Consider the following 25886-nt stretch of genomic DNA (forward strand, 5'->3'; position numbering starts at 1 on the left):
GGTACAGTGTAGAGTGTAGGGTGCAGTGTAGAGTGTAGGGTGTAGGGTGCAGTTTAGGGTGTAGGGTGTAGGGTGCAGTGTATGGTGCAGGGTGTAGGGTAAAGTGTAGAGTGTAGGGTGCAGTGTAGAGTGTAGGGTGTAGGGTCCAGTTTAGGGTGTAGGGTGTAGGGTACAGCGTAGGGTGCAGGGTGTAGTGTAGGGTACAGTGTAGAGTGTAGGGTGCAGTGTAGGGTGTAGGGTGTAGGGTACAGTGTAGGGTGTAGGGTGCAGTGTGGGGTGTAGGGTGTAGGGTGCACAGTTTTGGGTGCAGAGTGTAGTGTAGGGTACAGTGTAGAGTGTAGGGTGCAGTGTAGAGTGTAGGGTGTAGGGTGCAGTTTAGGGTGCAGGGTGTAGGGTACAGTGTAGGGTGTAGGGTGCAGTGTAGGGTGCAGGGTGTAGGGTGCAGTGTAGGGTGTAGGGTGCAGTGTAGGGTGCACAGTGTAGGGTGCAGTGTAGGGTGTAGGGTACAGTGTAGAGTGTAGGGTGTAGGGTGCAGTTTAGGGTGTAGGGTGTAGGGTGCTGTGTAGGGTGCAGGGTGTAGGGTGCAGTGTAGGGTGCAGGGTGTAGGGTACAGTGTAGGGTGCAGGGTGTAGGGTACAGTGTAGGGTACAGGGTGTAGGGTGCAGTATGGGGTGTAGGGTGTAGGGTGCAGTGTAGGGTGTAGGGTGTAGGGTGCAGGGTGTAGGGTACAGTGTACGGTGTAGGGTGCAGTGCGGGGTGTAGGGTGTAGGGTGCAGTGTAGGGTGCAGAGTGTAGTGTAGGGTACAGTGTAGAGTGTAGGGTGCAGTGTAGAGTGTAGGGTGTATGGTGCAGTTTAGGGTGTAGGGTGTAGGGTGCAGTGTAGGGTGTAGTGTAGGGTACAGTGTAGAGTGTTAGGTGCCGTGTAGAGTGTAGGGTGTAGGGTGCAGTTTAGGGTGTAGGGTGTAGTGTGCAGTGTAGGGTGCAGAGTGTAGTGTAGGGTACAGTGTAGAGTGTAGGGTGCAGTGTAGAGTGTAGGGTGTAGGGTGCAGTTTAGGGTGCAGGGTGTAGGGTGTAGGGTGTAGTGTAGGGTGCAGGGTGTAGGGAACAGTGTAGGGTGCAGGGTGTAGGGTGTATGGTGTAGTGTAGGGTACAGTGTAGGGTGCAGGGTGTAGGGTACAGTGTAGGGTGCAGGGTGTAGGGTACAGTGTTGGGTGCAGGATGTAGGGTGTAGTGTAGGGTACAGTGTAGGGTGCAGGGTGTAGTGTAGGGTACAGTGTAGGGTGCAGGGTGTAGGGTGTAGTGTAGGTTACAGTGTAGGGTGCAGGGTGTAGGGTGTAGTGTAGGGTACAGTGTAGGGTGCAGGGTGTAGGGTACAGTGTAGAGTGTAGGGTGTAGTGTAGGGTACAGTGTAGGGTGCAGGGTGTAGGGTGTAGGGTGTAGTGTAGGGTACAGTGTAGGGTGCAGGGTGTAGGGTGTAGGGTTTAGTGTAGGGTACAGTGTAGGGTGTAGGGTGTAGTGTAGGGTACAGTGTAGGGTGCAGGGTGTAGGGTACAGTGTAGGGTGCAGGGTGTAGGGTGTAGGGTTTAGTGTAGGGTACAGTGTAGGGTGTAGGGTGTAGTGTAGGGTGCAGTGTAGGGTGCAGGGTGTAGGGTACAGTGTAGGGTGTAGGGTGCAGTGTAGGGTGCAGGGTACAGTGTAGGGTGTAGGGTGCAGGGTGTAGTGTAGGGTACAGTGTAGGGTGTAGGGTGCAGGGTGCAGTGTAGGGTGCAGGGTGTAGGGTGCAGGGTGTAGGGTGTAGGGTGCAGTGTAGGGTGCAGAGGGTAGGGTGTAGGGTGCAGGGTGTAGTGTAGGTTGCAGTGTAGCGTGAAGGGGGTAGTGTAGAGTGTAGGAAATAGAATGCCATCTGAGATGTAGACTACGATTCCAGCCAATCACAGCTCAGCCTCTGTTAGGAGGACAGCAGGAAGTGTGTATCCAATCACAGCTCAGTGAAACACTCATTGTGGGCGGGGCCACTGTTAGGAGGACAGCAGGAAGTGCGAGGCGCCTGACTTTATTTCCTTATTTGAAGATAAAACTGTGTGTGTGGCCCAAATGGGAAACCTATTGTCCGAGGGGCCCTGCTCAGAAGTGGTTCACTATATAGGGAAGAGGGTGCCAGTTGACACACTCTTCCCTACGGTGACCTCATAGCCTACGGTGACCTCAGAGCCTACGGTGACCTCAGAGCCTAAGGTGACCTCATAGCCTACGGTGACCTCAGAGCCTACGGTGACCTCAGAGCCTAAGGTGACCTCAGAGCCTACGGTGACCTCATAGCCTACGGTGACCTCAGAGCCTACGGTGACCTCAGAGCCTACGGTGACCTCAGAGCCTACGGTGACCTCAGAGCCTACGGTGACCTCATAGCCTACGGTGACCTCAGAGCCTACGGTGACCTCAGAGCCTACGGTGACCTCAGAGCCTACGGTGACCTCAGAGCCTACGGTGACCTCATAGCCTACGGTGACCTCATAGCCTACGGTGACCTCAGAGCCTACGGTGACCTCAGAGCCTACGGTGACCTCATAGCCTACGGTGACCTCATAGCCTCCGCTGACCTCAGAGCCTACGGTGACCTCAGAGCCTACGGTGACCTCAGAGCCTACGGTGACCTCAGAGCCTACGGTGACCTCATAGGATCTCTGTTCCGAGTTGAGATGTTTCTCTCCCGTTTACATGTTCGCACACACATTACACACACACACACACACACACACTTTTAGCCACTTTTAGAGCCAAACAGTGATTCCTTTCTCTCTGCATGTACCCCCATCTACTGGGCCCTCGTCTGTTTGTGCTCTCTATAAAATGTCACATGTATTTTTTCATGAAGCTCGTTTTGAAACCTGCAGTTGTCACAAAACATAAAGATTCAATAAGCCGCGAGAAAGAGAGAGACCTGGGTCTCAGAGATACAGGTCTGGTCTGTTACCCTAGTCTAAAGAGAGAGCAGAAACAGACTGGGTCTCAGAGATACAGGTCTGGTCTGTTACCCTAGTCTAAAGAGAGAGCAGAAACAGACTGGGTCTCAGAGATACAGGTCTGGTCTGTTACCCTAGTCTAAAGAGAGAGCAGAAACAGACTGGGTCTCAGAGATACAGGTCTGGTCTGTTACCCTAGTCTAAAGAGAGAGCAGGAACAGACTGGGTCTCAGACATACAGGTCTGGTCTGTTACCCTAGTCTAAAGAGAGAGCAGGAACAGACTGGGTCTCAGAGATACAGGTCTGGACTGTTACCCTAGTCTAAAGAGAGAGCAGGAACAGACTGGGTCTCAGAGATACAGGTCTGGTCTGTTACCCTAGTCTAAAGAGAGAGCAGGAACAGACTGGGTCTCAGAGATACAGGTCTGGTCTGTTACCCTAGTCTAAAGAGAGAGCAGGAACAGACTGGGTCTCAGAGATACAGGTCTGGTCTGTTACCCTAGTCTAAAGAGAGAGCAGGAACAGACTGGGTCTCAGAGATACAGGTCTGGTCTGTTACCCTAGTCTAAAGAGAGAGCAGGAACAGACTGGGTCTCAGAGATACAGGTCTGGTCTGTTACCCTAGTCTAAAGAGAGAGCAGGAACAGACTGGGTCTCAGAGATACAGGTCTGGTCTGTTACCCTAGTCTAAAGAGAGAGCAGGAACAGACTGGGTCTCAGAGATACAGGTCTGGTCTGTTACCCTAGTCTAAAGAGAGAGCAGGAACAGACTGGGTCTCAGAGATACAGGTCTGGTCTGTTACCCTAGTCTAAAGAGAGAGCAGGAACAGACTGGGTCTCAGAGATACAGGTCTGGTCTGTTACCCTAGTCCATATAACAGGTCTGTCTGTTACCCTAGTCCATATAACAGGTCTGGTCTGTTACCCTAGTCCATATAACAGGTCTGTCTGTCTGTTACCCTAGTCCAAATAACAGGTCTGTCTGTTACCCTAGTCCATATAACAGGTCTGTTTGTTACCCTAGGCCATATAACAGGTCTGGTCTGTTACCCTAGTCCATATAACAGGTCTGGTCTGTTACCCTAGTCCAAATAACAGGTCTGGTCTGTTACCCTAGTCCATATAACAGGTCTGTCTGTTACCCTAGTCCAAATAACAGGCCTGTCTGTTACCCTAGTCCATATAACATGTCTGTCTGTTACCCTAGTCCATATAACAGGTCTGGTCTGTTACCCTAGTCCATATAACAGGTCTGGTCTGTTACCCTAGTCCATATAACAGGTCTGCCTGTCTGTTACCCTAGTCCATATAACAGGTCTGCCTGTCTGTTACCCTAGTCCATATAACAGGTCTGTCTGTTACCCTAGTCCATATAACAGGTCTGTCTGTTACCCTAGTCCATATAACAGGTCTGTCTGTTACCCTAGTCCATATAACAGGTCTGCCTGTTACCCTAGTCCATATAACAGGTCTGTCTGTTACCCTAGTCCATATAACAGGTCTGTCTGTTACCCTAGTCCATATAACAGGTCTGTCTGGTCTGTTACCCTAGTCCAAATAACATGTCTGTCTGTTACCCTAGTCCATATAACAGGTCTGTCTGTCTGTTACCCTAGTCCATATAACAGGTCTGTCTGTCTGTTACCCTAGTCCATATAACAGGTCTGTCTGGTCTGTTACCCTAGTCCATATAACAGGTCTGTCTGTTACCCTAGTCCATATAACAGGTCTGCCTGTTACCCTAGTCCATATAACAGGTCTGTCTGTTACCCTAGTCAGTATAACAGGTCTGTCTGTTACCCTAGTCCATATAACAGGTCTGTCTGTTACCCTAGTCCATATAACAGGTCTGTCTGTTACCCTAGTCCATATAACAGGTCTGTCTGTTACCCTAGTCAGTATAACAGGTCTGTCTGTTACCCTAGTCCATATAACAGGTCTGGTCTGTTACCCTAGTCCATATAACAGGTCTGGTCTGTTACCCTAGTCCATATAACAGGTCTGTGTGTTACCCTAGTCCAAATAACAGGTCTGTCTGTTACCCTAGTCCATATAACAGGTCTGGTCTGTTACCCTAGTCCATATAACAGGCCTGTCTGTTACCCTAGTCCATATAACAGGTCTGTCTGTCTGTTACCCTAGTCCATATAACAGGTCTGTCTGTCTGTTACCCTAGTCCATATAACAGGTCTGGTCTGTTACCCTAGTCCATATAACAGGTCTGTCTGGTCTGTTACCCTAGTCCAAATAACATGTCTGTCTGTTACCCTAGTCCATATAACAGGTCTGTCTGTCTGTTACCCTAGTCCATATAACAGGCCTGTCTGTTACCCTAGTCCATATAACAGGTCTGTCTGTTACCCTAGTCCATATAACAGGTCTGTCTGTTACCCTAGTCCATATAACAGGTCTGTCTGTTACCCTAGTCAGTATAACAGGTCTGTCTGTTACCCTAGTCCATATAACAGGTCTGGTCTGTTACCCTAGTCCATATAACAGGTCTGGTCTGTTACCCTAGTCCATATAACAGGTCTGTGTGTTACCCTAGTCCAAATAACAGGTCTGTCTGTTACCCTAGTCCATATAACAGGTCTGCCTGTTACCCTAGTCCAAATAACATGACATGTTGCCTTACTGTAGGTCTCAGACAGTCCTTACAAACACACCATCATTAATAGTCTGTCGTGCCCTGACCTTAGAGAGCCTTTTAATGTCTCTATTTGGTTTGGTCAGGGTGTGATTTGGGGCATTCTATGTTTTGTTATCTATGATTTTGTATTTTTTTCTTTTGGCCGGGTCTGGTTCTCAATCAGGGACAGCTGTCTATTGTCTTTGTTTTGGCCGGGTCTGGTTCTCAATCAGGGACAGCTGTCTATTGTCTTTGTTTTGGCCGGGTCTGGTTCTCAATCAGGGACAGCTGTCTATTGTCTTTGTTTTGGCCGGGTCTGGTTCTCAATCAGGGACAGCTGTCTATTGTCTTTGTTTTGGCCGGGTCTGGTTCTCAATCAGGGACAGCTGTCTATTGTCTTTGTTTTGGCCGGGTCTGGTTCTCAATCAGGGACAGCTGTCTATTGTCTTTGTTTTGGCCGGGTCTGGTTCTCAATCAGGGACAGCTGTCTATTGTCTTTGTTTTGGCCGGGTCTGGTTCTCAATCAGGGACAGCTGTCTATTGTCTTTGTTTTGGCCGGGTCTGGTTCTCAATCAGGGACAGCTGTCTATTGTCTTTGTTTTGGCCGGGTCTGGTTCTCAATCAGGGACAGCTGTCTATTGTCTTTGTTTTGGCCGGGTCTGGTTCTCAATCAGGGACAGCTGTCTATTGTCTTTGTTTTGGCCGGGTCTGGTTCTCAATCAGGGACAGCTGTCTATTGTCTTTGTTTTGGCCGGGTCTGGTTCTCAATCAGGGACAGCTGTCTATTGTCTTTGTTTTGGCCGGGTCTGGTTCTCAATCAGGGACAGCTGTCTATTGTCTTTGTTTTGGCCGGATCTGGTTCTCAATCAGGGACAGCTGTCTATTGTCTTTGTTTTGGCCGGGTCTGGTTCTCAATCAGGGACAGCTGTCTATTGTCTTTGTTTTGGCCGGGTCTGGTTCTCAATCAGGGACAGCTGTCTATTGTCTTTGTTTTGGCCGGGTCTGGTTCTCAATCAGGGACAGCTGTCTATTGTCTTTGTTTTGGCCGGGTCTGGTTCTCAATCAGGGACAGCTGTCTATTGTCTTTGTTTTGGCCGGGTCTGGTTCTCAATCAGGGACAGCTGTCTATTGTCTTTGTTTTGGCCGGGTCTGGTTCTCAATCAGGGACAGCTGTCTATTGTCTTTGTTTTGGCCGGGTCTGGTTCTCAATCAGGGACAGCTGTCTATTGTCTTTGTTTTGGCCGGGTCTGGTTCTCAATCAGGGACAGCTGTCTATTGTCTTTGTTTTGGCCGGGTCTGGTTCTCAATCAGGGACAGCTGTCTATTGTCTTTGTTTTGGCCGGGTCTGGTTCTCAATCAGGGACAGCTGTCTATTGTCTTTGTTTTGGCCGGGTCTGGTTCTCAATCAGGGACAGCTGTCTATTGTCTTTGTTTTGGCCGGGTCTGGTTCTCAATCAGGGACAGCTGTCTATTGTCTTTGTTTTGGCCGGGTCTGGTTCTCAATCAGGGACAGCTGTCTATTGTCTTTGTTTTGGCCGGGTCTGGTTCTCAATCAGGGACAGCTGTCTATTGTCTTTGTTTTGGCCGGGTCTAGTTCTCAATCAGGGACAGCTGTCTATTGTCTTTGTTTTGGCCGGGTCTAGTTCTCAATCAGGGACAGCTGTCTATTGTCTTTGTTTTGGCCGGGTATGGTTCTCAATCAGGGACAGCTGTCTATCGTTGTCTCTGATAGGGAACCATACTTAGGCAGCCCTTTTCCCCTCCTTTCGTGGTGGGTTGTTGTCTGTTTTCTGTTTCTGCACAGAACTGTTTCGTTTTGTTGTTTCAGTGTTCAGTTTGAATAAATAATCACGAACACGTACCGCGCTTTGGTCCTCTTCTTCAGACTAGCGTTACAGAGTCATTATTATATTATATGCTGCTCGTTGCCCTGGAGACAGAAAACACATTTCAGATCTAGCCACTAACCACCGTTGTACAGATCAGGATAGTCAACTCAGGAACCCGGTTGGTGTACTTGGTGTAGATACAGTTGAAGTCAGAAGTTTACATACACTTAGGTTGGAGTCACTAGTGTCCCGATGTCTCCATGTCCCTAGATACAGTTGAAGTCAGAAGTTTACATACACTTAGGTTGGAGTCACTAGTGTCCCGATGTCTCCATGTCCCTAGATACAGTTGAAGTCAGAAGTTTACATACACTTAGGTTGGAGTCACTAGTGTCCCGATGTCTCCATGTCCCTAGATACAGTTGAAGTCAGAAGTTTACATACACTTAGGTTGGAGTCACTAGTGTCCCGATGTCTCCATGTCCCTAGATACAGTTGAAGTCAGAAGTTTACATACACTTAGGTTGGAGTCACTAGTGTCCCGATGTCTCCATGTCCCTAGATACAGTTGAAGTCAGAAGTTTACATACACTTAGGTTGGAGTCACTAAAACTAGTTTTTCAACCACTCCACACATTTCTTGTTAACAAACTATAGTTTTGGCAAGTCGGTTAGGACATCTACTTTGTGCATGACACAAGTCATTTTTCCAACAATTGTTTAAAGACAGATTATTTCACTGATAATTCAATGTATCACAATTCCAGTGGGTCAGAAGTTTACATACACTAAGTTGACTGTGGCTTTAAACAGCTTGGAAGAAGCCACTGCTCCAAAACCGCCATATAAAAGCCAGACTACGGTTTGCAACTGCACATGGGGACAAATATCGTACTTTTTGGAGAAATGTCCTCTGGTCTGATGAAACAAAAATAGACCTGTTTGGCCATAATGACCGTTGTTATGTTTGGAGGAAAAAGGAGGAGGCTTGCAACCCGAAGAATACCATCCCAACCGTGAAGCACGGGGGTGGCAGCATCATGTTGTGGAGGTGCTTTGCTGCAGGAGGGACTGGTGCACTTCACAAAATAGATGGCAGGAATGAGGACAATTATGTGGATATATTGAAGCAACATCTCAATCATCTAAGTTAAAGCTTGGTCGCAAATGGGTCTTCCAAATGGACAATGACCCCCAAGCATACTTCCAAAGTTGTGGCAAAATGGCTTAAGGACAACAAAGTCAAGGTATTGGAGTGGCCATCACAAAGCCCTGACCTCAATCCCATAGAAGATTTGTGGGCAGAACTGAAAAAGCGTCTGCGAGCAAGGAGGCCTTTACAAACCTGATTCAGTTACACCAGCTCTGTCAAGAGGAATGGGCCAAAATGCTACCAAATACTAATTGAGTGAATGTAAACTTCTGACCCACTGGGGACGTGATGAAAGAAATAAAAGCTGAAATAAATCATTCTCTCTACTATTATTCTGACATTTCACATTCCTAAAGTAAAGTGCTGATCCTAAATGACCTAAGACAGGGTGTTATTACTAGGATTAAATGTCAGGAACTGAGTTTAAATGTAGTTGGCTAAGGTGTATGTAAACTTCCGACTTCAACTGTGTTAGGAGTATTAGAGGCCATAGTCTGCTATAACCGCTGTTCTGTGTTCAATCAACTTAATGATCATTAAACCATTAGTACTGGCAGGAGCTGGGACCTGAGATGGCTCACACACTGTAAACACACACACACACACACACACACACACCCACACACACACACACCACACACACACACACACACACACACCACACACACACACACACACACACGCTGTAAACACACACACACGCTGTAAACACACACACACACACACACACACACACACACCACACACACACACACACACCACACACACACACACACACACACCACACACACCACACACACACACACACGCTGTAAACACACACACACGCTGTAAACACACACACACGCTGTAAACACACACACACATGTACACACACGCTGTAAACACACACACACACGTACACACACACACGCTGTAAACACACACACACACGTACACACACACACGCTGTAAACACACACACACACGTACACACACACACACACGCTGTAAACACACACACACACGTACACACACACACGCTGTAAACACACACACACACGTACACACACACACGCTGTAAACACACACACACACACACACGTAGTGTCCCGCGGCAGCTCCAGTGACTGATGTTGTGTTATGTGAGGTCTGACGTCCCAACGTGACAACACACACTTAGCCAGGGACAACTCTCACTCACTGTAAACACACACACACACACACACACACACATGTCCAAAGTCCTCAGTCATTCCAAATAAGCTTTAGTGTACACATAAACACATGCATGTTCACACACCAGGGCTGGGGATATTTCAATTAGGGATGCGAATGAATTTAAAAAAAGGTCCCCCCTAGAAATGATGGACAATGTTTAATGAATTAATAGAAATTAAATGCAATTGACCCTGACAAACACAGACAGACAGACAGACACACACACACACACATATACACACACACGCCCAAATCTGTACTTTGAGAGCCACACTCTCCTTGTAGATTAAATATTTTCCAGCCAATCCCTGTTTACGATACCATAACGTCATCATGACACGGTCGTCACAGGGACCTGTTTCACCTGCAGAGACCGCCTGACAGGCCCTAGAACAGGAACCTGTTTTTCACCTGCAGAGAGACCGCCTGACAGGACCCAGAACAGGAACCTGTTTCACCTGCAGAGAGACCGCCTGACAGGCCCCAGAACAGGAACCTGTTTCACCTGCAGAACACTGGGTATAGACACACACTGATACTGATGGGGGCTTCAGACCAGGAACAATACGTTACACAGATAATCTGCTGATACTGATGGGGGTAGACTACAGACCAGGAAGTCAGGAGGCACGGGTACTGGTAAATAGCCTCTACTCTTCCCAGCTAGCTATTAGAACAGGAAGTCAGGAGGCAGGGTCATGGTAAATAGCCTCTACTCTTCCCAGCTAGCTATTAGAACAGGAAGTCAGGAGGCAGGGTCATGGTAAATAGCCTCTACTCTTCCCAGCTAGCTATTAGAACAGGAAGTCAGGAGGCAGGGTCATGGTAAATAGCCTCTACTCTTCCCAGCTAGCTATTAGAACAGGAAGTCAGGAGGCACGGGGACTGGTAAATAGCCTCTACTCTTCCCAGCTAGCTATTAGAACAGGAAGTCAGGAGGCAGGGTCATGGTAAATAGCCTCTACTCTTCCCAGCTAGCTATTAGAACAGGAAGTCAGGAGGCAGGGTCATGGTAAATAGCCTCTACTCTTCCCAGCTAGCTATTAGAACAGGAAGTCAGGAGGCAGGGTCATGGTAAATAGCCTCTACTCTTCCCAGCTAGCTATTAGAACAGGAAGTCAGGAGGCACGGGGACTGGTAAATAGCCTCTACTCTTCCCAGCTAGCTATTAGAACAGGAAGTCAGGAGGCAGGGTCATGGTAAATAGCCTCTACTCTTCCCAGCTAGCTATTAGAACAGGAAGTCAGGAGGCAGGGTCATGGTCATGGTAAATAGCCTCTACTCTTCCCAGCTAGCTATTAGAACAGGAAGTCAGGAGGCAGGGTCATGGTAAATAGCCTCTACTCTTCCCAGCTAGCTATTAGAACAGGAAGTCAGGAGGCAGAGTCATGGTAAATAGCCTCTACTCTTCCCAGCTAGCTATTAGAACAGGAAGTCAGGAGGCAGGGTCATGGTAAATAGCCTCTACTCTTCCCAGCTAGCTATTAGAACAGGAAGTCAGGAGGCACGGGGACTGGTAAATAGCCTCTACTCTTCCCAGCTAGCTATTAGAACAGGAAGTCAGGAGGCAGGGTCATGGTAAATAGCCTCTACTCTTCCCAGCTAGCTATTAGAACAGGAAGTCAGGAGGCAGGGTCATGGTAAATAGCCTCTACTCTTCCCAGCTAGCTATTAGAACAGGAAGTCAGGAGGCAGGGTCATGGTAAATAGCCTCTACTCTTCCCAGCTAGCTATTAGAACAGGAAGTCAGGAGGCAGGGTCATGGTAAATAGCCTCTACTCTTCCCAGCTAGCTATTAGAACAGGAAGTCAGGAGGCGGGGTCATGGTAAATAGCCTCTACTCTTCCCAGCTAGCTATTAGAACAGGAAGTCAGGAGGCGGGGTCATGGTAAATAGCCTCTACTCTTCCCAGCTAGCTATTAGAACAGGAAGTCAGGAGGTAGGGGGGACTGGTAAATAGCCTCTACTCCTCCCAGCTAGCTATTAGAACAGGAAGTCAGGAGGCAGGGTCATGGTAAATAGCCTCTACTCTTCCCAGCTAGCTGTTAGAACAGGAAGTAAATAGCAGGGGGGGCTGGTAAATAGCAGGGGGGGCTATTTACCAGCATAACCTGCAGACCACTCTACTCTACAGTCTGCAGGTTAAAGTGTCCACTAGTGTGTCTGTAAAAGAGAGAGTGTGTGTGTGTGTGTGTGTGTGTGTGTGTGTGTGTGTGTGTGTGTGTGTGTGTGTGTGTGTGTGTGTGTGTGTGATAGATGTTGCCTCTTTTGAGGGCTACCAGAACGAAGCCTGCTGACAGTGAACAACAGAACAACACCACTAGCCAGCTGGTTAGGGCTTAGGGGGCTAGGAGTTAGGATGCATCATGTGAGGTTTTAGGGGGCTAGGAGTTAGGATGCATCATGTGAGGGCTAGGGGACTAGGAGTTAGGATGCATCAAGAGAGAGCTTGGGGACTAGGAGTTAGGATGCATTCTGTCTGTTTGGATGTAGCAGTTAGCTAGCTAACCAGCTAGTGGTGCCTATGCAAGTTACACTTTTGAGTTAACTACAAACTACAAACCCTAAACTCCAGGCCGAACTGACCACTACAGCTGCATTTTAAAACGGGGCTCGGCTGTACTCTGTATAGGGCCTTAGAAAACATTTTATAGATCCCATTTTGATTTCCTCCTTTTTTCCTCATACCTCGCTAAGAGAGAAAGAGAGAGAGAGAGAGAAGGGGCGTTTCACAACCGGCTGTAGTTTAGTTGCAGCAGGGAGTAGCGTGTTATGGCGACGCGCCCGGTTCCGTGACACCGGACCAATCAGATTGCGCGAATCCGAAAGTTTACCTTTTATGGCTCGAGCCGGGCATCTAACCGGGAGATAAAAACCACGCGCCCACCGACTACCGGTTCACTTTGAGGCGCCGTCACACGCAGTTCGTGCGGGATTATATCATTTACCCTTGAAACACCCCCCTCCCAAACCAAAAGGTAAGAATAACCTACATATCTCTACTATTTAATGGCGGTTGTTTTGGGAACATACAAAGTAAACACGTATCTGGTTGCACATTTTAATTCATTTTAATCTGGTTTGTTATATAGTGGAGGACATGAACCACAAGGCTGTTTGTATGATTATAGGGTAGACTAAGCTAACATGCTGTTTTTCAGTAATATGCATGGTTGATGAGGTTCACTAAATGTATTTACTAGGGGTGAAACATGTAGACTTTATAATGGGCATCCTGTTTAATTAATTGTGGCGGATATGCAGGTGTGACTTAGGTAATCGATAACCGGCTTAACCACCATACAACAACCACCTACAGCAAATATATTTATTTTAACATGGTGTTCAACTGATTTGCTTTTTTACCAGCTGTTGGACCCCCCCTCCCGGGGTAAAAGGGGGGTCTCGGAGTCTTTGTGTTGAGCTCTGCGGCTGTAGGTTCAGACCTAGTTTATCCTGCGTGTTAACGGTTTTTTAACAACCACTCAACACAAATCGTTTTAACTCAAGACATTAAACTAACTTTATTTATTGGTATGTGTGTAGTACTTAAAGCCGTAGTTAATATAACCTGAGCGGTTATTCGGGAAACCGGTCCGGTCGGGACCTCGTCAGCAGTGACCAAGGCGTGGCCAGCAGGAAATGGCCTCTAAACCTGGCAGGTTTATTCACAACACTGGATTTAGCAGTTAACTAAATAATTGTCTTTGTTTTTAGTCCCCTCAGTAGTAAATCAGCTTTTGAATGGGAGTTATAGACTTGGGATTTCATATTGAGAAGGAGTGTTTGAAATTTTATAAAGAGGTTTATTTTCCATGTCATTAACGCACATTTTAAAGTCAGATTTCCACGGTCGTCTTGTGTTTTTTTGGGGAGTTTATAAAATGGCGGCCGGGGGGGTTGAAATGCTACTTGGTTAAGAGGGGAGTGGTCACATCCGGGTTTTGGTCCAAAAAAAAAGTTCCTATTCTCTGGTAGTGAACCGCCAAAAGGGCTGCTGAGAATCCCAAAACATGTCCTTATATGGTAATATCGAAAGAACGCAGCGCCACTCTCCTTTGTCTGGAGGGCGCAGTGCGGTTTCCACCTAGCGGTCAGAACGCGTCATTACAACCTGCCAGGACGTGTTGCGTCATGTCGTCACAGGGCTCTATGCGGAAGTGTTTCTTAAGGGTGGCGCTGTGCGGAAGTGTCGAGGGCTACGCAGTTTTTTTTTTTTACCCTCTTCTCAAACGTCTGTCTTTGTAGCCTTTGTTTGTATTTTTACATACGGTTTCTTTCTTTTCTTAGTTCAAAATGGAAGATGAAATCGCCGCACTGGTTGTTGACAACGGATCCGGTATGTGCAAAGCCGGATTCGCCGGAGATGACGCGCCTCGGGCTGTCTTCCCCTCCATCGTTGGGCGTCCCAGGCATCAGGTGAGGAACAAGGGGTTTTTACCCGGAAATTGACCTGTTATTGCTAATGCCCAAATGTAAACAAATCTCATATGATGGGTTTTGGGACATTTTGAATTGTAAAATTAACATATTGTTCTAGTTTGATTTGTCTATTAATTTGAGGCCTAGTGACTAGAATAGAGATGAACCATTTTTAGATCACATCCCTGAGAAGTGGCTACATACAACTAGCCTTATGCACTTCAATGCAGTCAGACTTACTATTGAGGACACTGCTAACTATATATATATATTAACCCCATCCAATCTAGTAGTTGGTATGCTAGCCGTGTCCTAGCTAGCGTCTGAATATACTAACCCTGTCCTGTTTTCAGGGAGTGATGGTTGGGATGGGCCAGAAAGACAGCTACGTGGGAGACGAGGCTCAGAGCAAGAGAGGTATCCTGACTCTGAAGTACCCCATCGAGCACGGCATCGTCACCAACTGGGACGACATGGAGAAAATCTGGCATCACACCTTCTACAACGAGCTGAGAGTGGCTCCAGAGGAGCACCCCGTCCTGCTCACTGAGGCCCCCCTCAACCCCAAAGCCAACAGGGAGAAGATGACCCAGGTATGTGTCACTCACCTCTAAAGTTCCTTCTGCTCTTCAGTTCTACCATGTCCTTCCTCACGCTCCTCTTCCTCTCCTCCAGGCCCTCTCTTCTGAAAGCTGATTTGTCTCATCTCTCTAGAAGCTCCAGGTCTTTCCTCCTTTCTGTGTTCTGCACCTTGCTGGCCTTAATGATGACTTATGGCGTGTAGAGCTAGTAACGGCACTTTAATGATGGTTTTCAGTCTAACAATAAGATGGCCCTCTGCTAGCTGAGTTACCATAGCAACACTAACGCTACAGGGGGTCTGTTTCGACCTACACAGCCCAGTGGGGATGACTGCTGTGCGTTTCTGAACGGGTTCTCCACTAACTTTACCCCTCGACTCACTAGCGCATGTTCTTCTGGCTTGATCTCGAACCTTGACACTCATCCCTCTCTGCTGTGGTCCTCCAGCACCTTGACACATCCCCCCTCCCTGCTGTGGTCCTCCAGCACCGTGACTCATCCCTCTCCTCTCTCGTCTCCAGATCATGTTTGAGACCTTCAACACCCCTGCCATGTACGTGGCCATCCAGGCCGTGTTGTCCCTGTACGCCTCTGGCCGTACCACCGGTATCGTCATGGACTCCGGTGACGGCGTGACCCACACAGTGCCCATCTATGAGGGCTACGCTCTGCCCCACGCCATCCTGCGTCTGGATCTGGCCGGCCGCGACCTCACAGACTACCTGATGAAGATCCTGACGGAGCGAGGCTACAGCTTCACCACCACGGCCGAGAGGGAAATCGTACGAGACATCAAGGAGAAGCTGTGCTACGTGGCGCTGGACTTTGAGCAGGAGATGGGCACCGCTGCCTCCTCTTCCTCTCTGGAGAAGAGCTACGAGCTGCCTGACGGACAGGTCATCACCATCGGCAACGAGAGGTTCCGCTGCCCAGAGGCCCTCTTCCAGCCCTCCTTCCTCGGTGAGTTTCAACTAAACACTCAGAACAGTCCATTGAGGTCAGACTGGACGTCGGCAGCGGTCTTGTGAGCAGCGTAGTGACGGCCATTTTGTCTCCTCTCTCTAGGTATGGAGTCTTGCGGTATCCACGAGACCACCTACAACTCCATCATGAAGTGTGACGTGGACATCCGTAAGGACCTGTACGCCAACACGGTGCTGTCCGGAGGAACCACCATGTACCCCGGCATCGCTGACAGGATGCAGAAGGAGATCACCTCTCTGGCCCCATCCACCATGAAGATCAAGGTTAGAATCACTACAGTCAACTGTCTGTCCCTTATACCAACTAGGACTAAATACCAGTCATCTAATCGGATTGCCTGGCAACACCAGTGTGTGTGGTTCTCACTACTATTAGGCTTAGCTAACAGTCCCTTATAAAGATCACTCATAGTTATTACATTAGTCTAACACTGTAAAAACCAACTGCTTCAGACCTCTAAACAGCAATACAATGCATAACTTAGTATCCAGTAGACTGATCTGAAGTCCTGTCCCTTACCTGTAATTTAACTCTCTGCTGCCACCGTGTGGTCAGATGTTAGTACTGCAGCCCAACCCATGTTAATGTAACCCTCTGCTGCCACCGTGTGGTCAGATGTTGGTACTGCAGTCCAACCCATATTAATTTTACCCTCTGCTGCCACCGTGTGGTCAGTTGTTAGTGCTGCAGTCTCACCCATGTTAATTTAACCCCACCGTGTGGTCAGATGTTAGTACTGCAGTCCAACCCATGTTAATGTAACCCTCTCTCTCCTCTCCAGATCATCGCCCCCCCAGAGCGTAAATACTCCGTCTGGATCGGAGGCTCCATCTTGGCTTCTCTCTCCACCTTCCAACAGATGTGGATCAGCAAGCAGGAGTACGACGAGTCTGGTCCCTCCATCGTCCACCGTAAATGCTTCTAAACAGACTGTACCCAATCCCAAATGACCGACCCAGCCACCCGACTACCACTTCAGCTCTGCCACCAGACACACCACCCAGAGGGAGAGAGAGAGGGGGCCGCGGAGTGAGCCCAAACCCAGCTTCTCAGTCTCATTGGCATGGCTTCTCTTATTTTGGCGCTTTTTTTTTGACTCAGGATCTGTGAAACAAAAAATAAACACAACTGGAACGGTGACGAACGGATTAAAGGTTTATAAGAGGTATAAAAAATAAATGTAAAAGGACCCCTGAGATTCTATCCTGCAGCTGAGGACTTTAAAAACAACATGTACATTCTGTTTCTTTTCCAGTCATTCCAATTGTTTTGTTAAACCTTTTTCAGAACAGGTATTTGCCTCTGTGAAGGCTGCCGGCTTCCGGCTCTCTGCCACAGCGTTCTGTAACATGGGGGCAGTAAATGGCTTGTATGTAAATTATGTCACAATGTCTGTTTTTTTTTGTACTTGCAGCCTTAAGTCTTGGTCCTGTTAATTTGTTTTTGTTTATGCAAATGAACCCGACTGTGACCTCTGCTGGGGGGGGTCAGAGGTGATTAGGGTGCCAGAGGGACCAGTGGAGGGGGGGGGGCCAACTTGTACACTGACTAAACTCCCAATAAAAGTGCACATGTGTTCCGACATCACTTCCTGTCTGAGACTCCCTTCCTTTACAGTTCACTGTTGTCTGGGTGGGGTGGCAGGAAGCTTCTGGGTCCAGGATTAAGAGGGTTGTAACAAGGGTCTAGTGTGGGTTTCAGTCAAATCAACAGCCTGGTGCTTTCCTAGGGTACAGCGACAGAATCTTATCTCTCACTGAGCTACCTAATGATACACACTGAATAAGTCTGGATAATTGTCAGCTAGCACCTGTTAACATCACTAGCAATTTATTTAACTAGGCAAGTCGGGTTGGGAACCAATTATTTTACAATGACTGCCTAGGAATGAGCGGTGGGTTTTAAACGGCCTTCAGGGGTTGTAACACTAAACTGGCTCGGTGTGGGTATCATTGAATTAAGAGTGGTGCGTTTCCATCCTGATCATCAGCTTCTTGGAGAAGAGAGAAATAACAGGGTTGCCAGTTTGATTTCAAATTGGCACCTCATCTCCAACTCAAGTTCGGCCGATTTTTAATTCTGGATTTGGTTTTCCACTCAAACCCAATTCATTTCAATACCTTTAAGGTTTGGAAGTTGTGTAATTACCCTTTTAATTGACTAGGGGAGTACGGCATGTTCTGGACTGCTGCTCGTTCAATGAGAAAGTTCCCAAATAAATACAAGTGATTGTTCTGCCAGGTAAGTGTACTTTGCGGTTAACATTACATTAGAAAGCATGTCTACCCACATGTTTGGCTTGTTAAACCAATAGTGGTAACCAGGGGTGGAATGTTGATTTAGCTGGGAGATTTAATGACGTGAAAAGTGCATGTGCTTTTCAGAATAGTTTGTGTCGAGCTGGAAGCTCAGAATTAACCTGGAGACTCTATCAGATGTTTTTACAGCTCAATACATGCCTGAGTCTGGAGGTGTCCGACTCATATAGCCTGGGTACCAGTACCAAGGTGCTTCAAAGTCCTGAGTCTGAATACGATATGTTATTGGCAAACAATTCTAAACACCTGTTTTCGCTTTGTCACTGGGGTCGATTGATGAGGGAAAAAACCATCTGTAACGTAACGTGGGAAAAGTCGAGGGGTCTGAACTTCCATTAGACACTAAATAAAACGCATTTCTCTCTGTTCCTTTTCTGACCTTGAATTTAAGCATGAGAATAGCATGTTATTCACCCACTATTTGTTTGAGTTGGTGCTAGAATAAGGTATGTTCTTCATACTCTAACCTTGATTTAATTCCCTCATAATTCTACCACGTTACCGATCGAGGAAACCACGAGTAAAGGTTTGGGGAACCCTTCCGGTTCCAGACCGGAAAAGCATTTTTTTTTTAATTTCTCAATATATTTTAAAGGCTTCCCGAACCGTTTTTTCTTATTCATACATACATTGATAACCGTACATTTCGGTCTAAATAATTACAAGATCAGAATATTTTTAAATCTACCAGTTGGTTTTGAAACGGAGACGAAAATTCATTGATGACTTTCTGTCATCGATCTCTATATTGTGAATCCGTTCTCTCCCTGTATTCTAGTGAGTCTGTGTACATAATATATAATTAAAGGTACACCAGATTTAAAGGGATGGCTTCAACTAAATGTACTTGAAACCCCCATTGAATGCAAACTCCACGAGAAAATCTGTTGGCCATCAAATTGATTCAGATCGGGAAAGAGCCGCACCTGCAGAGCGTGTTGCTGGACATAATATGGTCAACAGCCTAGTCTGAATACCAAACACAGAAGTGCGCAGGAAATGCATAAATTCCTCTGTCGGGAGAGTTGCGCAAACCTGGATGGTACAATATTTGCCCATTATTTTCTAAAAATATATATTTTAAAAATGACGTCAAGCTCTTTCAAATTGGTTGTTGATCATTGCTTAGACAGCCATAGATTGTCAAGCCGATTTAAATCAAAACTAGTAACTAGGCAAATGACAGCGAAAGCAGTGAGTGCGGACATTTTCGGGTCCTCCGTGGGAATCGAACACACAACCCCAGTGTTGCAAGAGCTATGAACCAACCAACGTCATCACAAACCACTATGACGTCTCAATGTACTCAATGACTGGGTTGGGCAAGTTCTTCTGTTGAATCTGACAATTCATCTTAATGGTTGTACAGTCGTCTCAAATAAAACTGTGAAGGACCTCGGCGTTACTCTGGACCCTGATCTCTCTTTTGACGAACATATCAAGACTATTTCTAGGACAGCTTTTTTCCATCTACGTAACATTGCAAAAATCAGAAACTTTCTGTCCAAAAATGATGCATACAAAATTAATCCATAATTTTGTCACTTCTAGATTAGCCTACTGCAATGCTCTACTTTCCGGCTACCCGGATAAAGCACTAAATAAACTTCAGTTAGTGCTAAATACGGCTGCTAGAATCCTGACTAGAACCAAAATAAGTTATCATATTACTCCAGTGCTAGCCTCCCTACACTGGCTTCCTGTCAAAGCAAGGGCTGATTTCAAGGTTTTACTGCTAACCTACAAAGCATTACATGGGCTTGCTCCTACCTATCTTTCCGATTTGGTCCTGCCGTACATACCTACAGTGCCTTGCGAAAGTATTCGGCGCCCTTGAACTTTGCGACCTTTTGCCACATTTCAGGCTTCAAACATAAAGATATAAAACTGTATTTTTTTGTGAAGAATCAACAACAAGTGGGACACAATCATGAAGTGGAACGACATTTATTGGATATTTCAAACTTTTTTAACAAATCAAAAACTGAAAAATTGGGCGTGCTCAATTTGGCTCCCACCTCACTGAAATATGGCAAAAGGTCGCAAAGTTCAAGGGGGCCGAATACTTTCGCAAGGCACTGTACACGTACGCTACGGTCACAAGACGCAGGCCTCCTAATTGTCCCTAGAATTTCTAAGCAAACAGCTGGAGGCAGGGCTTTCTCCTATAGAGCTCCATTTCTATGGAACGGGCTGCCTACCCATGTCAGAGACGCAAACTCGGTCTCAACCTTTAAGTCTTTACTGAAGACTCATCTCTTCAGTGGGTCATATGATTGTGTGTAGTCTGGCCCAGGAGTGGGAAGGTGAACGGAAAGGCTCTGGAGCAACAAACCGCACTTGCTGTCTCTGCCTGGCCGGTTCCCCTCTTTCCACTGAGATTCTCTGCCTCTAACCCTATTACAGGGGCTGAGTCACTGGCTTACTGGGGCTCTTTCATACCGTCCCTAGGAGGGGTGCGTCACTTGAGTGGGTTGAGTCACTGATGTGATCTTCCTGTCTGGGTTGGCGCCCCCCTTGGGTGGTGCCGTGGCGGAGATGTTTGTGGGCTATATTCGACCTTGTCTCAGGATGGTAAGTTGGTGGTTGAAGATATCCCTCTAGTGGTGTGGGGGCTGTGCTTTGGGAAAGTGGGTGGGGTTATATCCTTCCTGTTTGGCCCTGTCCGGGGGTGTCCTCGTATGGGGCCACAGTGTCTCCTGACCCCTCCTGTCTCAGCCTCCAATATTTATGCTGCAGTAGTTTATGTGTCAGGTCAGTCTGTTATATCTGGAGTACTTCTCCTGTCTTATCCGGTGTCCTGTGTGAATTTAAGTATGCTCTCTCTAATTCTCTCTCTCTTTCTCTCTCGGAGGACCTGAGCCCTATGACCATGCCTCAGGACTACCTGACATGATGACTCCTTGCTGTCCCCAGTCCACCTGGCCATGCTGCTGCTCCAGTTTCAACTTCCACCTGACTGTGCTGCTGCTCCAGTTTCAACTGTTCTGCCTTATTATTATTCGACCATGCTGGTCATTTATGAACATTTGAACATCTTGGCCATGTTCTGTTATAATCTCCACCCGGCACAGCCAGAAGAGGACTGGCCACCCCTCAAAGCCTGGTTCCTCTCTAGGTTTCTTCTTAGCCGCCCCTCATAGCCTGGTTTCTTCCTAGGTTTTGACCTTTCTAGGGAGTTTTTCCTAGCCCCCGTGCTTCTACACCTGCATTGCTGGCTGTTTGGGGTTTTAGGCTGGGTTTCTGTACAGCACTTTGAGATATCAGCTGATGTACGAAGGGCTATATCAATACATTTGATTTGATTTGATTAATCTCCATGGTGATGAACAGTCAACAGGTACAATACACTAACGTACACATACATTAAGTGGTTAGTAAGGTAAATTAATACTGCACATAAAATAAAGTGGTAGTTTTTCCCAAGTTATTTGATGAATAATTCTTTTAAATTAGAGGCAACAACTCTTACAAATCCACCTATTGAATCCTGCAAGATACTGTTCATAATTAAACGTAATATATTTAAATATTTCATAATTAAATTTAATATATTTAAATATTTCATAATTAAACGTAATATATTTAAATATTTCATAATTAAATTTAATATATTTAAATATTTCATAATTAAACGTAATATATTTAAATATTTCATAATTAAATTTAATATATTTAAATATTTCATAATTAAACGTAATATATTTAAATATGTCATAATTAAATTTAATATATTTAAATATTTCATAATTAAACGTAATATATTTAAATATTTCATAATTCAATTTAATATATTTAAATATTTAATTTCTTCATAATTAAACTACATTTATTTTGTTGCCAAAGCAGAGATGCTGAACATTTTCTTTCTTTCTCCCTACAGACTTTTTATATATAATATATATATACACACTATAACACTACTATATATCGTTCAGCTGATACTAGTAACACTACAGACTTATATATATACACACTATAACACTACTATATATCGTTCAGCTGATACTAGTAACACTACAGACTTATATATATATACACACTATAACACTACTATATATCGTTCAGCTGATACTAGTAACGCTACAGACTTATATATATACACACTATAACACTACTATATATCGTTCAGCTGATACTAGTAACGCTACAGATTTCACTACAGACTTATATATATACACACTATAACACTACTATATATCGTTCAGCTGATACTAGTAACGCTACAGATTTCACTACAGACTTATATATATATATATATGCTATAACACTACTATATATCTTATATATACAGTGGGGCAAAAAAGTATTTAGTCAGCCACCAATTGTGCAAGTTCTCCCACTTAAAAAGATGAGAGAGGCCTGTAATTTTCATCATAGGCACATTTCAACTATGACAGACAAAATGAGAGAGAAAACAAATCCAGAAAATCACATTGTAGGATTTTTAATGAATTTATTTTGCAAATTATGGTGGAAAATAAGTATTTGGTCACCTACAAACAAGCAAGATATCTGGCTCTCACAGACCTGTAACTTCTTCTTTAAGAGGCTCCTCTGTCCTCCACTCGTTACCTGTAATGACACCTGTTTGAACTTGTTATCAGTATAAAAGACACCCGTTGCTATGGTTACACCTCTTGGGTGTTCTTCTTCTTCTTCTTCTTCTCCAGAACATGGGGTGTCCCTATCAGAGGAGTTAGCAGGATGACACGTATGAGTTATTCCTGTAATGTGCCAAGGACTGTTTTCTATGGTCCTACATGCATGAATCTGTCTTAAGGCGAATAGATGTCTGTATTTATGAACTATGGTCCTACATGCATGAATCTGTCTTAAGGCGAGTAGGTGTCTGTATTTATGAACTATGGTCCTACATGCATGAATCTGTCTTAAGGCGAGTAGGTGTCTGTATTTATGAACTATGGTCCTACATGCATGAATCTATCTTAAGGCGAGTAGATGTCTGTATTTATGAACTATGGTCCTACATGCATGAATCTGTCTTAAGGCGAGTAGGTGTCTGTATTTATGAACTATGGTCCTACATGCATGAATCTGTCTTAAGGCGAGTAAATGTCTGTATTTATGAACTATGGTCCTACATGCATGAATCTGTCTTAAGGTGAGTAGGTGTCTGTATTTATGAACTATGGTCCTACATGCATGAATCTGTCTTAAGGCGAGTAGGTGTCTGTATTTATGAACTATGGTCCTACATGCATGAATCTATCTTAAGGCGAGTAGATGTCTGTATTTATGAACTATGGTCCTACATGCATGAATCTGTCTTAAGCGAGTAGATGTCTGTATTTATGAACTATGTGCTGTGGCTCTACGGTTTCCTTAATATGAAGGAGAAAAAAAAAACGGGAAAAAAAATGAGTGCAAAGCAATAAGATAACTGTGGCTAAATGCCAGAGGGGATTCAGTCATTAAGAAGAGTAACTGTGTATGAGACGAGTAAAGATGGGGACCAGGGGACAGATAGATGGGGACCAGGGGACAGATAGATGGGGACCAGGGGGGGGGGGCAATAAGAGTGTGTTCACTCCAGAGAAACACTGATAATATCTCTAAACACCAGGTCATCAGAACCCTGTTAACACCAGCAGGGTGATAAGGTCATGGGGGAGTAGGCGGGTCCAGACAGGACAGGCACCAATCAGAACACAGGACTGTATCCCCACCCCCATTGTTGGCAAAGTCAGTTGATTTCATGAACCAGCTCGGCTAATGAACTCACAGGAGAAATGTGATTGACTGAATATTTACATGACATATGTTACCCCACTCTTCCACCAAGGCACCTGCAAGTTCCTGGACATCTCTGTAGGGGGGGTGGGGGCCCTCACCCTCCGATCCAAGAGGTCCCAGACGTGCTTTGACATTGAGATCCAGGCTCTTCGCTGGCCATGGCAGGACACTGACATTCCTGTCCTACAGGAAATCACGCACAGAATGAGCAGTATGGCTGGTGGCATTGTCATGCTGGGGGGGGGGGGGTCATGTCAGGATGAGCCTGCAGGAAGGGTACCACATGAGGGAAGAGGATGTCTTTCCCTGTAATACACAGCATTGAGATTGCCTGCAATGACAACAAGCTCAGTCTGATGATGCTGTGACACACCGCCCCAGACGATGACGGACCCTCCACATCGATCCCGCTCCAGAGTACAGGCCTCGGTGTAACACTCATTCCTTCGACGATAAACGCGAATCCGACCATCACCCCTGGTGAGACAAAACTGTGACTCGTCAGTGATAAACACTTTTTGTCTGTCCTGTCTGGTCCAGCGATGGTGGGTTTGTGCCCATAGGTGACGTTGTTGCCGGTGATGTCTGGTGAGGACCTGCCTTACAACAGGCCTACAAGCCCTCAGTCCAGCCTCTCTCTTAGCTTTTCGCGGGCAGTCTGAGCACTGACGGAGGGATTGTGCGTTCCTGGTGTAACTCGGGCAGTTGTTGTTGCCATCTTGTTTGTACCTGTCCCGCAGGTGTGATGTTCGGATGTACCGATCCTGTGCAGGTGTTGTTACACGTGGTCTGCCACTGCGAGGACAATCAGCTGTCCGTCCTGTCTCCCTGTAGCGCTGTCTTAGGCGTCTCACAGTACGGACATTGCCATTTATTGCCCTGGCCACATCTGCAGTCCTCATGCCTCCTTGCAGCATGCCTAAGGCACATTCACACAGATGAGCAGGGACCCTGGGCAATGAAGATCTGTGAAGTTTATTAGGATTTTTTACGAGTTATCTTTGAAAGACGGTCCTGAAAAAGGTGCGGTTATTTGTTTCCTGTTTATATTAATATATCTATTCTTATAAGTGCGACTACAAGAGGTTGGAATACAAAACAACCTTTTTCTCTCCTCTAAAGGTCAGGTTTGGTTTAAAACAAACATCTCTAAAACATCTTTCATATCATTGGATTGAAACACGCAGCCTTGGGCAGCAGAGGCTTCCTCAGCCAGTTAGGAAGACACAACACCCTCCCCTCCCTGCCTTGGGCAGCAGAGGCTTCCTCAGCCAGTTAGGAAGACACAACACCCTCCCCTCCCTGCCTTGGGCAGCAGAGGCTTCCTCAGCCAGTTAGGAAGACACAACACCCTCCCCTCCCTGCCTTGGGCAGCAGAGGCTTCATCAGCCAGTTAGGAAGACACAACACCCTCCCCTCCCTGCCTTGGGCAGCAGAGGCTTCCTCAGCCAGTTAGGAAGACACAACACCCTCCCCTCCCTGCCTTGGGCAGCAGAGGCTTCCTCAGCCAGTTAGGAAGACCCTCCCCTCCCTGCCTTGGGCAGCAGAGGCTTCCTCAGCCAGTTAGGAAGACACAACACCCTCCCCTCCCTGCCTTGGGCAGCAGAGGCTTCCTCAGCCAGTTAGGAAGACACAACACCCTCCCCTCCCTGCCTTGGGCAGCAGAGGCTTCCTCAGCCAGTTAGGAAGACACAACACCTTCCCCTCCCAGCCTTGGGCAGCAGAGGCTTCCTCAGCCAGTTAGGAAGACACAACACCCTCCCCTCCCTGCCTTGGGCAGCAGAGGCTTCATCAGCCAGTTAGGAAGACACAACACCCTCCCCTCCCTGCCTTGGGCAGCTGAGGCTTCCTCAGCCAGTTAGGAAGACACAACACCCTCCCCTCCCTGCCTTGGGCAGCAGAGGCTTCCTCAGCCAGTTAGGAAGACCCTCCCCTCCCTGCCTTGGGCAGCAGAGGCTTCCTCAGCCAGTTAGGAAGACACAACACCCTCCCCTCCCTGCCTTGGGCAGCAGAGGCTTCCTCAGCCAGTTAGGAAGACACAACACCCT

At 46.6% G+C, this 25886-nt stretch overlaps 1 protein-coding gene across 2 annotated transcripts; it reads left to right on the forward strand.

The window, feature by feature from the left end:
* The first annotated feature begins 12055 nt into the window (after positions 1 to 12055).
* LOC109886207 (actin, cytoplasmic 1) lies at positions 12056 to 21369 on the forward strand. Of its 2 annotated transcripts, none has more exons than XM_031814036.1 (6): positions 12056 to 12753; positions 14066 to 14194; positions 14551 to 14790; positions 15301 to 15739; positions 15845 to 16026; positions 16545 to 17330. In XM_031814036.1, the coding sequence occupies exons 2-6, from the start codon at positions 14072 to 14074 to the stop codon at positions 16686 to 16688; spliced, it is 1128 nt and encodes a 375-aa protein (XP_031669896.1). In that variant the 5' UTR covers positions 12056 to 12753; positions 14066 to 14071; the 3' UTR covers positions 16689 to 17330. The 2 variants fall into 2 exon arrangements, with proteins under 2 accessions (XP_031669896.1, XP_031669898.1); XM_031814038.1 differs by lacking the exon at positions 16545 to 17330 and adding an exon at positions 21341 to 21369 and having other exon boundaries at positions 12074 to 12753; positions 15845 to 16122.
* The last annotated feature ends 4517 nt before the right edge of the window (positions 21370 to 25886 follow it).

The sequence above is a fragment of the Oncorhynchus kisutch genome, unplaced genomic scaffold, assembly GCF_002021735.2.
Source record: "Oncorhynchus kisutch isolate 150728-3 unplaced genomic scaffold, Okis_V2 Okis06b-Okis10b_hom, whole genome shotgun sequence".
Lineage (NCBI taxonomy): Eukaryota > Metazoa > Chordata > Actinopteri > Salmoniformes > Salmonidae > Oncorhynchus > Oncorhynchus kisutch.